This window comes from Callithrix jacchus, chromosome 13 (genome assembly GCF_049354715.1).
Source record: "Callithrix jacchus isolate 240 chromosome 13, calJac240_pri, whole genome shotgun sequence".
Taxonomy (NCBI): Eukaryota; Metazoa; Chordata; class Mammalia; order Primates; family Cebidae; genus Callithrix; species Callithrix jacchus.
Window position 1 is genome coordinate 54,287,604 of NC_133514.1, and position 13,573 is coordinate 54,301,176.

Below are 13,573 nucleotides of genomic sequence, written 5' to 3' on the forward strand. Positions count from 1 at the left end.
GAAATAGATTTTTAACAATTGACACAGGTCATCCTGTGAACTAGTGATGAAAGGATGAACTATTTGGTTTGTGTTGGTGAAACAACTATACACATTGTGAGATCAAGAAAAGTAAGATTCATACTATATCAAGATAAATCTTAGATGAATTAAAATTTTAGATGCAAAAACATCATAAAGGAACTAGAAAAAAGATGAATTGATATTTGTTCTTGAGGCACGGCCTTTATAAACACAGAAACAAAAGCAGAAACATCCAGAGAAAAGACTGATTAGTAATATTCTTATCTTTTAAAAAAAATATTAAAAGGCAAATGACAAACTAGAGAGAAGATTTTTCTAACACATGACAAAGAGTAGTTTCTTGTAAGCAACAAAAAATACATCTTAATAAAACAAACAAACGGCCAATAAACACAATTACTGATGATTAAAATAAGATTCTTTTTTTACTTAGAGATTTATAGACTCAAAAAAGTAGGGCACTCAGTGTTAGCATGAACCCAGAGAGACAGGCACTTCTGTGCAGATGAAGGGGTGTGAGAAACCCACAGCATCTCAGGGGGGCAACTGGGCCTTACAAAGGCATAGGTCAAGAGGCGAAATTCCACCTCTGGGAACGTACCCTAAGGACAAGAGACATGCACGGAGATTTATGGATGAGAATGCTTATCACAGCACCTTCTATCATGGTGAGTAAGTACTATGGAGGTATTATGATTGCTTTTTCCTTTTATTGTATATATTTAAGATACACAACATGATGTTTTGACATACTCATCTCAGAATACACATAGTGAAGTGATTGCTATAGTTAGGTAAATCAACATAACCATTATCTCACACTGTTACTTTTCTTTCTTCTTATTTTTTTTTTTTTGTGGTTAGCATCCCTAAAAAGCTATGCTCTTGACAAATCACTAGTACACAATACAATAGGATTCATTATAGTCTCCATGTTGTATACTAGATTTATAGATAGTCATGCTTTTGAAGACTATTTAAGAATACAAGAAATGCTCACAACACACTATAAAGAAAATGCAGATTATAGACAGCATGTATTTGGTGATCTCAAAATGCTTAACATATAAATAAATGTAATATATATGTTAGGAAAGTGGCCTGAAGCAGTATACCCCAAAGTGTTAATGGTCATCATCTTCAGATGACAGAATTATGAGTGATCTTTCATTTTCTTTTTTGTGGCTTTTCACAAATGATCCACAGTAAGTATTATTTCCTTTAAGATAAAAAAAGAAAAGTCAAGAAAATAAAACTTGTATTTTAGAGACATTAGAGAAAAGAGACTATCACAGACCTCCTATGTGGGACTACAATGGCAATTCAGTGGAGGTTATTCACCAGTTTCTTGGGTCTCTTCCCATAAGATGATATTGTTTTCATTAGCTTGGTCCTTTGAGTATAACCTATGCATATGTGGTTGGTTAAAAAGACCAGGAAGCCCCCTGAAGGTTGGGGAAACTGGCCAGGTACCCCACTGCACTATGTGTCTCCAGGCATGTGGTCCCCTGGCCAAGTGCCAAGCAGTCATGAAGAACAATCACTGTGCTTCCAGCATGGAGCCATGCAGGCTCCTCAATAGCCAGGGTCTTGTCCAGTGTAAAGTGCTGGATGCCACCAGACCCTGGGTGAAGCGACCACGGGAGTAGGACAATGTGTGTCCATATTAGTCATGCCCAGTCTATTACTGTGGATGCCTTGGAGATCCAGCGGAGCATCTCTTCCAAGGAATATTGACAGAAACAGGTAAATGCAGACTATCAAATAAAGTGAACCCCCCAATGGGAGCTTGGCCTAGTGACTAATTCTACTCTCTCCTTTTTTTTCTTTTTTTAAGATGGGGTTTCACCATGATGGCCAGGCTGGTCTTGAACTCCTGACCTTAGGTGATCCACACACCTCGGCCTCCCAAAGTGCTAGGATTACAGGCGTGAGCCACAGCATCTGGCCTACTCTCTCCTTTTAGCCTGGTCAATTGGCAGCAAATCAATTGCATATTCCTACTACAAAGAAAAAAAATTAAGTTTGTGAATTCAAATTGAATCCACCTAAGGCTGATTCTTTGCTGAGTACAAATCATTTGTCATTTAAAATGATTAAATAAAATATGAAGTTAGGCAATTATTTGGAGTTTCATGTCAATTCTTAATGCTTCCTATTTTAAGTTGGCCAACTTCTTCCAAATAACTGACAAGCTCTCAATTGCTAAAGTGTGTCAGAGACAGACTTTGAAAGTCCAAATTTTTAAAAGATTTAGATTGGTAATAAAGAAGACAAATAAAAATTAGGATGCTGTAAATTATAAGTCAGCATGAGAATGAGGATACAGATGCAGACTGAAATTTTTCAGAATTCTTACATATTATTATTTACAAAGTTTGTAAGTTTTTGGGGCTAGTTTATATCACACACAGGTATAAAACCAGATTAAGGAAATGAAGATGCAGAGGTCTTCTTCTCCTTTTTAGAAGGAAGTTATTAAGATTTTTTTACTCATATTAGATTGGTCATGGTAGCTCATGCCTGTAATTCCAGCACTTTGGGAGGCTGAGGTAGGAGGATCATTTGAGGCCAGGTCAAGAGTAGCCTGAGCAATAGTGCAAGACCCCATCTCTATTGCATAAAATAATTTTTTTAAAAAAGATCATTTTACACATATTAAAGTTGTCATTTAAGTGCTACAAGATGTGAAGGATGTGAATTATTAGCCTCTCATTCAGCCAGAAGCACTAGGTCCTGTCTGGAAGATGCCTCCTCCCCCTTCCTCCTCTTTACTCATCCTTTTGTTTTATTTAGTTTTATTCTAAATATTATGCCATAAAATGTATTATTTATTTATTTATGTTTTCACCCATCCCTCTAATAGTTCCCAGGGAGCCCGGTTCTTTTCACACCCTGGAGCTGCCTGCTTCACCTTGCACTGGAATCACACAGCGGGACCCAATAAACACAAATCCCTTATCAGATCCAGTGGAAAACCGTCCTTAGCCGTAACACAAAGGAAACCCTTTCTCCTTGGCCCTGTTAAGAGCACAGTGATGATAATGATATTAACAACTACCATATGTGTTGGGCACAATGCTAAACTCTCTCTTTATACATCTGTTAGGAGTAAATGTTTGTTTCTCACCAAATTCATTTGTGGAAGCCCTGATTCTCAGTGTGCTGGTATTAGGAAGTGAGGCCTTTGGAAGATAATTAGGTTCTGATGATGTCATGAAGGTGGAACCCCCTCAATGAGATTAGCTCAAGGAATACACATCAGAGCTTCCTCTCACTGCCATGGGAGGATTCATGGAGAAGGCAGTTTTCTGCAAGCCAGAAAGAAGGTTCTCACCAGAACCCAACCTGACCTTGGACTCTGTGGCCTCCAGAACTGTGAGAAATAAATGTGTTTTCTTTAAGCCCCCAGCTTGTGATATTTTGTTACAGCAGCCCAAGCTGACTAAGACAATATCTAATCTAATTCAATGCTGACAAGAGCCCGGGGAGGCATATGTTATTACCACTGAGTAACAGACAAGAAAACTAAAACACAGTCAAAAGTTGGGTAATGTTTCAAGGTCCCTTAAACTTGGAGATGGGCCACCAACCTCGGCCCAACTCTAAGTCTACTTTCAAGGTCACAGCCCTTAGACCCTCAGTGCTACCTTCCAGGGCTCTCAAAGCCCAATCTCCCAAATTTGGGCCGTTTTCTCAAGGTTTGTGAGCCCCAAATTGCCAATTTTTTTTCATCCAAAAATTCTTTGCCTTTCTTTGGCAAAAGAGCACAAAGGACTATTATGGTAATTGTTACAAGTTGCTACATTCACAGGTATCTCATGGCTATGAAATAATATTTGTTGGCACTGACGATTTCTCAGAGGATCTGAGGCTGCAGACTTCTGAGACAGCAGAAGTCCTTCTTTGGAAAAGAAAGACAGAAAGCTATTATTAGAGGACAAATGTTGTAAGTAAATGAGGGAAAGAAGAGGAAAATTACATGGATACACTTTGGCTAAAGAAGAGCAGAGACATGAGCCAGAGCATGGTTTGGGATTCCCAGCAGCCAAGTCAAAGAGTTCGGAAAAGCAAAAGGAAACAGCCTGGCCAGTAAGTGGAAGGTCAGGGTCACCAGGCCACCTGGGATGACAGGGACGCCCAGCACACCACCCAGCAAACACCACTTTCTCCTGGAGAAAGAACACTGCACCTGCAAACTTGGGAATATATATATTTGCTTTGCAATATGAGCTGGTTTGGTTCACTTTAACCTTTGAGATATGTACCTTGAAGCCTAGTTTTTGGAAAATGGCTGACTAAAACATACTATCACACAGTACTCTGAACCAAACACTGCAAAATAAACTAAACCAAAGATAAAGTAAAACTGTAAATTATAATTAAGGTGTAAAGAAAAATGAAAACTAATGACCATCACAAAACCATAATGATGACTGCAGCAAAAACAAAGTATCCTTCCCCCAAATTGCAAGAATCCCAACTCTGGGCACATCCATGCAGGCACTTAGCAAAACCACAAAGCACACACAGTAGGAAATATGGAATCAGAATCCTACGTTTGAGAAGCCCCTATGAATAGGCCCTTGGGCATTCATAAAAGTTGAAAGTCTGTAGAAACATACGACATTTGCCTATCAGACTGAATATAAGGCTGTGTCTTTTAGAAAATAATCTGTTCCCAGCTGGGCGCCCTCTCTCACGCCTGTATTCCCAGCACTTTGGGAGGCTGAGGCAGGTAAATCACGTGAGGTCAGGAGTTTGAGACCAGCCAGGCTATCATGGTGAAACCCCATCTCTACTAAAAATACAAAAATTAGCTGGGCCTATGTGGTGGTGCATGCCTGTAATCCCAGCTACTGAGGAGGCTGAGGCAAGAGAATTGCTTGAACCTGGGAGGCAGAGGTTGCAGTGAGCCAGGATCACAACACTGCACTCCAGCTTGGGTGACAAAGCAAGACTCCATCTCAAAATAATAATAATAATAATTTGTTCCCACCTCTGCCATTGGTCTAATGGAAGGAAATCTACCAGTCCATCAAGAGATGGAAATTATTTCCTAGTTTGATGAATTGATGCAAGAGAGTTAGAACTACTTTGAAAACAAAACCAAGCTGAAAAAAATCATACAAATAAATGATATATTAAAATGTTGCCCTCTTTTGAGAGAAAATTCATCATCAGTTTTTCAGATGCATGTAATGTCAAAAAATATTTAACACATAGAAAGTTCTGAGTTACTCCTGATACTATTTTACACTAATCTGCCAACATACCCTACAGACCCTCTGATTTGACTTTAAGTATCGTTCTAATTATAGAGTACACCATTACAAGTAGTAAAACTTTGTATATACAGTTGTAAAACTCAGCAAATGTGAACTTAAGATTTGTGCATTTCTGTCTATGTGAGTTAACTCAAAAAAGATACAAACAAAAATTTAACTCGAGTTAACAACATGTATTTTAGAGACAGTGAATATCTACAATTTATTTTCAAATGCACTAAGAAATAAGATGGGTGAATGAATAAAAAGATAGGTAGACAGACATGTGATAAACTGAGTATAGTGCAGTGTTAGCATACAGCGTGAATGGTGGGGATAACAGATGTATTCACTATAAAATTCTTTAAGGTTTGCTATCTGTTTGAAAATTTTCATAATAAAATGTTGGGAAGAAAGATATCAGGCACATAAATTTTCATTTGCACTAAAAACAGTTAATATAATATTGTGTAGCCATTAAAAATATTTACTAAAACATTTTAATGACAAAAAATTTTTCATAAAACATCCACATTTTAAATGTTGGATTCAAAATATGTACTTAATATCATCTCAACAAGATTAAATTCCCCATATTTTTGTCTTGGAAATGTTTGGAAACAAATACACTAAAATGCTAACAGGTCTTATCAACGGGGAATAGAATTATGGACGACTTTATGTTTTTGTTTGTAGATTTTTTCCATTCCCCCAAATAGTTAAGATTAATATTATTTTTTCAAATCAGAAAGGTTCTTACTTTTTAAAGACAATGGAATTGACTGAGTGTAATGCAAACATCCACACCCCCATTAAACCTCTGCTCTGCCTCACCTGGAAATAATGGATAAGACTGATGGACCCTGGGCACTCAAGCCAGACAGAAATGAACAGGAGATTAAACCGCAGGATTAACCCCCAGGCAGGATTAGCTCTGTGCCACTGGGGATCATCAAATACATCTTTGCACAGAGGACAAAGTAAGGCTTAATGTACATTTGAGGACAGCAAATGAGACTCTGAAGCCCTAATTGCCTTCCCAGGCTGAAGGCTTCCTATCCAAGAGACTCTCCCACTAGGCGAGGCCTAATAACACCCTGTCCGATTTACTGACCCATATCTGCCTAGGATCCTTGTTATCGGGAGCCACTGCTTGGTTCCATAAATCATCTACTACATTACACTGAAATATCAAAAGCATCACTGGCTAGCATTACTACACAAAAGCTATTGATGCCCCTTGGGCAAATCTTCAGCAGTTCTTAAGTCCAAGCACTGGCAGCCTGGATCCCCAGCTCTAAGCCCCAGGGCACATACTTTAACTGATTAACTGATTTAAGAGGAGGGGTAACTTTTTGCTCCATGATCTCATGATTCTTAAGGAGCAAAAACTCTCCCTCCCTCCTCCATCGGCCTCTGCTAACTGTCCTGGGAACTACAGATGATTTAATTAGGCAAGAGCTGTAACCTCTGCAGGGAGAGGCACAGGATGCCACCTGCTCCTACAGCAGGACAAACCCCTGGAGGCTAGAGAGCTGCTCTCATGCTGCAGAAAAGGCTGGCCAGCCCTGGTCTTTAATGTGGGTCAGCCAGTGAGGCCTGGGAATGAACATGCTTCCCCTAAAAGGCAAGCTGGGAACAGAAGAAAATCATCAAAAAACAATAGCCAGCCCTGGGACTAAGGACGGGGACAGAGCAGAACAGAGGGAGAAGTGCCCCAGCTGCACCTGCCCACCCTCAGTTCTGTCCTGCCCAGGCCCTCTCCAAGGAAGGTGGCTGGGCCAGGGCTCCAGCTGGGAGCTCGCATTTGACAGAAAAAATAAAATCAGCCATTGTTTCATGTGATGAAAACCAAAGAAGCCAGTCTGATTATCTCTGGTGCTGTCTGGAATGAACACACAGGCTAAGAAGGTTAACACCCCCAACTGTGAATATCTCTGCTAGTATATTATATTTATGAGGCAGAACACTGCAGACAGTGCTGAAAAGCAGGATCAGTTGCCAGAGACAGTGTTTTCACTGCAGCCTTTCAACAGCTAAAGCCATCGTCCGCAAGTCCCCACTGGGGTGCCTCAGGCCCCAGCCCCCAATGCAATGACCAGGGCACAGAGCCTGCAGAGAGTCCCTGCAGCAGCCACCAGAGAGAGAGCTGCTCCTTTCTCCCAAAGAGCTCATGCCTCACCTAGGTGATAGCTCAGTGGATCGGCTCACAGAACAGACGCTACATGGGGGATAATGGAGGAGGCCTCATGAGGCATCATTCCTTCGCACGCCCCTGCTGAAATGCAGGCCTGGAGTGCTCATTTACCATGCCTTTCTTGTGTGGAGAATCCACTTTGTGCTCTTATAAACACATCAATCTCATGTTTTGTCTTCTAAATGACACCAATATATGACCAGCTTCTCACATTAAGTGCTGATCTGAGAAAATCCAGATGTTGCTGGATCTTTATCTGCAAGCTAAAAAATCTGGAAGACCTCCTGTGGGTATATAAGGGCAAGTGTGTGCATTATTCAGACTTGTGGCAGCATTGTGTTGGGATGGCTCCTCCTAGAGCTGTCTATCTAGATCCATTTCTGCAATCAAGCTGGACTCTAATGGTTTCTGAGTGAGAGAAGGAGAGAGGCCCAATCAGGACGCTCGTTTGTGTGGAAGGCCTGCCCACTTCCTTCTCTAATGTGGCTGCTCCCTGCCTGGAGAGACCTTCCGTCTCCCAGGAGACCGCATGACTTCCTCTGCTTTATCACTGTTCCAAAGATGAAAGTACATGTCCTGGGTCCTTCTAAGGCTTAGCTTCTCTGATTTTATTATTCAACAGAATCACTCCCATCCAAAAGAGAAGCTTCCTTGGAGGAAGTATGGGAAGAGTGGCTTGCCTGAGTAGCTACAGTACCCTCCTGTGTGCACTTCCATCCCTCGCGTGGTTGGCTCCACTTCTTCCCGAGGACAGGCGGTGTGATCCACTAACCCAGGAGAAAATGGAGGCAAGCGAAGGTTAAGTGACTTGCCCAAGGACTTGTGGGGGAAGGAGGCTCTCGCTCTAGGGTGCTCTGCTTGACCACATCACAGCTAACTCTGACACATACACAACCAGGCCAGCAACAGGCAGAGTCTTGGCATGGAGGTACTTTTGCTTTTTCAATCAGTCATCTGTTCAGCCAGTCATGTTTTGCCCCTTGGGTTCACTGGGGTAGAGCATGGGTGTGTCTCTGGCATAGTTGCCCCAACTTTCCATCCTCCTTCCACTTCCACCCCACTCACAGGCTGCATCAACCTTCCTAGGGAGCACACACTTGCCGCCACGACATCCATCCGGAGGTGCAAATGTGCTTCAAAATACTAACTTGTGTTCAGAGAAGGGGCCCCTTGGAGATCAAGCAGCAAATGGCCTGCAGGTAGGCGAAGGCCAGGGGAATAATGTTCCTTTATCCCACTGGGTATCAACTCACTTGTTCTTGCCACAGAGTTCAAGCTCTGAGGCAGCCTCAAGGTACCCTAGTCACATACCTGCATAGGCCACTATTTTGTTTTGACTCTTCTGGGCATTTTATTTCTTCTGTTTTTATTATGGGAAGTAATTGCACCTGTCAGTGTCTCTCAGTACTGAATGTGTAATTTCAACCAATTTTTAAAAGCCTCCACGATATGCCTTTAGAAAAATTTTGAAAATTCAAATTGTAGTTTGTTTTGCATTGGATAATTAACTTTATTAAAAAGTTGACCCAACATCCTCACCTAGTCTCAACTGTCAGGCAACCATGTGAAAGTGCCCAGGTCATGTGGGTAAAAGGGAAAGGTGAATTAAGGACATGGATGCTCACATCCAAATCCAGGCACATAGATCCAGCCTGGGTCTCAATTTCCTTATTTAAAAGTTGGGGGCCGAGCACAGTGGCTTATGCCAGCACTTTGAGAGGCCAAGGGGGGCAGATCACCTGAGGTCAGGAGTTCAAGACCAGCCTGGTCAACATGGTGAAACCCTGTCTCTACTAAATATTTTTAAAAAGTAGCTGGGTGTGGTGACAGGCACCTTTAATCCCAGCTACTTTGGAGGCTGAAGCAGGAGAATCACTTGAACCCAGGAGGCGGAGGTTGCAGTGAGCTGAGATCACACCACTGCACTCCAGCCTGGGCAATAAGAGTGAAACTTTGTCTCAAAACAAACAAACAAAGAAAAAAAGTGGGAATAATAGTAATACCTTCCTTATATATATAGTGTTTTTTAAGGATCAAATGAAGTAGTATGCTTAATAAGTGATAACCATAAAAAGCAATATTACCCTGCCAGTTAGGATTCTTTTCTTGTTTAGTATTCACAAGTGCTAATCATCCCCCCTCCCCTTTCTACAAAGTAGAGAAAAAGAGCCACTATTAATCATTTTGGCTTTCTTCTCTCTCTAGGAGAAAAACCAATGTTTAGAAAAAAGCCTTTTTCACTCTGCATGGAAAAGGTGTTTGAAGTATGAACTTTTCCAACTGCATGATTTCTATATATCCTATATATAGAACAGAATTAATTTAGAACCCTAACTTCACAAGAATATAAAATCTGTAATAAAAATACCCATCTGTTAATTCATAGGAAAAATTTTAACAAAATTCAAAAATAGGGCATTATTTCTATCATTTCAGGGAGATAAGTGGGTCATATTTTCCACAATGCAATTAACTATGCCAAGAGCCAATGGCAAAAGTGATTTCACATACAGTTTACAGGATGTCAAACCACCCAGAGAAAAACCGATGATGTGTGCTCTCTCCCCTGCTATTAGGGCCTAATTATCAAAGGACAGACACTCCTCTTTGGAACTGACAAGACTTTTCGTCAACATATTAAAATCGAAGGAGCAATAAGGCTGAGAGAGACCAGCTGAACCAAAGGATATGTAGAAGAGTGAAGCGGGGAAAGGGAAATAAAAGGAAAAGAAGTTAGGAAAACTCTTCCATACAAGAGCATTGGTTTTAGATGGAAATTAAGACGCTTACAGAGTGTGACACAAGCTGAGCGGGAGACTCTCTGCTTTGGTGGTGGCGTGAGCCAGATGCAAAAGCACGTGACATCTCGTTGGGAAGTGAACTGGCATCCAACTGGAAAGAATGAGGAGAGACTTAGATTCTGTCCCATAAGGGCCTTATGGCAGGCTGGACCCTAGGGTTTGGGTGGGCCCCTCGGGGGAGCCCCAGCCAGCCAGCCTCGTTCCTGCCCCAGGATGGCCGCTTCCATGGCTGTCCCTTTCTTGGACATCGTTTTCCTCCTCCTTGTTCTAAAGCCCTGGGCAACTCCAGGTTTCAGTTCTGTTTTCTCGCACACAACTGAAGCCAACAGTACAACTCAGCACATCTTGTCACAGGCCCCCTTCCTCGAGACAGACATCAGACGTGTTATCAGTGAGGACATATGGAGCAGGCTTGGTTGTGAACTATCATTCTAGGGGGACAAGAATTTCTTTGTGTAGCTGGAAGACCATTTAAGCCTGTAGACTATATAGAAAACTTTATGGAAACTACCAAACAATAATAAAAAATAAAATTAATAAAGAGGAGAAAGAATACACAGAAACTGAAAAGTAACCCAGCCCAGAAGCGGCCACGGTGACAACAGATGGGTGCAGACGCTGCTTCCCAAGCCTGAGCGGGGCACCACACTAGCCCCTTCCCTCTGTACTCTCATGCTCATCTCCTCTTTCCTGCCCTATCTGGCAGAGCCTCAGACCGCCTGCTCTTCCTGCCTCTCACTGAGAGGGGCTCCCCACTTATTTCCTTTCTGCACGCCCCATGCTCAGCGTGCTGATGTCTTCTTGTGCTTTCTTCCTTGTAGCTGTCAGTGTGATGGCTCCTGTCACCATCCCTGGGGGTGTGGCAGTGGCTCTGGCCTCAAGGGTGGAAGCCACAAAGTCATCATCGGTATCTGTCCTTGAATCCTGAAAACTGAATGTTTGGGCTGGGTGCAGTCATGGTAGCTACCCTAGTTTAAATGTGCCAGCACACACAGCGTGGCTGCTTCTTGGCTGATGCACAGGTTCCACATTGTGCACGTTCACAGGCAGGGGTGCAGCTTTACCGTGGAGACTGCACAGCACTATGCCAGCCGCCTGCCCTCATGACAGCAAGGGGATGCTGTTCAATGAGGCGTCCTTGAGCCTTCTCTTGGAAAATCTCAGCCTACAAAAAGACACCTTTTAAGACACTAATTATCAGGGACTCAAACTGATACCTGAACAACAATACCCACAGCAGCATGATTCACAGTTGCCAAAAGATGGAAACAACCCATGCACTCATCAGCACATGGATGGATAAACAAAACATGACTGATATGTACCACAGAATTCTATTCAGACACAGAAAGGAATGAAATTCCAATACATGAATAAACCTTGAAAACATTATGCTAAGTGAAATAAGCCAGACAAAATATGAACAAATACTATACAGCTCCATTTATATGATGATATGGTTTGGCTGTGTCCCTACCCAAATCTCATCTTGAATTCCCACGTGTTGTGTAGAAAGGACCTAGTGGGAGGTAACCAAATCATGGGGGCAGGTCTTTCCCATGATGTTCTCGTGATAATGAGTAAGTCTCATGAGATCTGATGGTTTTAAAAAGAGGAGTTTCCCTGCACAAGCTTTCTTCTCTTGTCTGCCACCATGTGAGATGTCCCTTTCACCTTCTGCCATGATTATGAGGTCTCCCCATCCATGTGGAACTATAAGTCCATTAAACCTGTTTCTTTCGTAAACTGCCCAGTCTTGTGTATGTCTTTATCAGCAGCATGAAAATGGACTAATACATATAAGATACCCAGAATAGACAAATTCATAGAGGCAGAAAGAAGAACAGAGATTACCAGAATGAAGGGCAGGGAGGGGCGTGAGGGATTACTGTTTAATAATTATGAGCTTCTGCTTGAGATGATGAAGAAGCTCTTGAAATAGATAATGGTGGAAACGATCCAAGATGGCCGATCGCTAACATCCCGGGATTGCAGCTCTCAGGGAAGGCGCGGAGAACTAGAGGACGCCACACTTTCAGACAAAGTCTGGTCGCTCACGGAGCAGAAGATCCCCCAGTGGTGGAAACACACGGGTCGCCAGCGCGACTCTCGTGGTCAGGGCAGCGGTTCCGCCGGCACCTCGGCGCGGCAGCTCTCGGAGCAGAGTAAACGGGACCGCTTCCCCTTCTGACCGAGGTTTGGAGCCCCGGGAAGGCAGAGTCGCCTACTACGGAAACAAGAAGGAAGCCCGACAGGAGAATCCTGGGCAGAAAAGCACCATCAGTTTTAACGCCGCTGCTCTGGCCCTGGGAACTAACAACCTGGACGTCCACTCAAGAGACCTAATCTGAAAGTTGGTAATTTCAAAGACGAGAGGAGGATAAATTTACAATGACGGGAAGAAACCAGCGTAAAAAAGCTGAGAATACTCAAAGTCAGAACGCCTCTCCCTCTAAAGATGATCACAGTTCCACATCAACAATGGAACAAGGCTTGATGGAGAACGAGCGCCTCCTGATGACAGAATCACTCTTCAAGGAATGGATAATAACAAACTTCGGTGAGTTAAAAGAACATGTTGTAGCCCAACGTAAAGAAACTAGGAACTTTGACAAAAGGCTTGATGAAATCCTATTGAGAATAGACAACTTAGAGAGGAGTATGAGTGAATTAATGGAACTGAAGAATACAATACAGGAACTCCGAGAAGTATGCACAGGTTTAAACACTCGAATTGTTCAAGCAGAAGAAGGGATATCAGAGGTCAAAGTCCAACTTAAAGAAATAAAACGTGAAGAAAAGATTAGAGAAAAAAGGATAAAAAGGAATGAGCAAAGTCTCCAAGAAATGTGGGACTATGTGAAAAGACCAAATTTACGTTTGATAGGTGTACCTGAATGCAACGGAGAGAATGAATCCAAGCTGGAAAATACCCTTCAGGATATTATTCAGGAAAATTTTCCTAAACTAGCAAAGCAGGTCAACATTCAACCCCAGGTAATACAGAGAACACCACAAAGATATTCCTCAAGAAGAGCAACCCCAAGGCACATAATCGTTAGATTCACCAGGGTTGAAACGAAGGAGAGGATACTAAGGGCAGCCAGAGAGAAAGGTCGGATAACCCACAAAGGCAAGCCTATCAGACTTACAGCAGATCTCTCGGCAGAAACTCTACAGGCCAGAAGAGAGTGGGGGCCAATATTCAACATCCTCAAAGAACAGAACCTTCAGCCCAGAATTTCATATCCAGCCAAACTAAGCTTCACAACTGAAGGAAAAAT

At 42.4% G+C, this 13,573-nt stretch overlaps 1 protein-coding gene across 23 annotated transcripts in view; it reads right to left on the bottom strand.

Moving 5' to 3' along the window:
• Positions 1–13,573, bottom strand: part of MTCL1 (microtubule crosslinking factor 1) — a 135,600-nt gene that overhangs the window by 59,871 nt on the left and 62,156 nt on the right. For 14 of the 23 annotated variants that reach the window (XM_078347752.1, XM_035270577.3, XM_078347749.1 and 11 more), the window contains exon 4: positions 10,279–10,380. The exons of the other annotated variants lie outside the window; for them this stretch is intronic. In XM_078347752.1, coding sequence (XP_078203878.1) covers positions 10,279–10,380 — 102 coding nt within the window. The remainder of the gene's footprint in view (positions 1–10,278; positions 10,381–13,573) is intronic. 23 annotated transcript variants of the gene reach the window in all.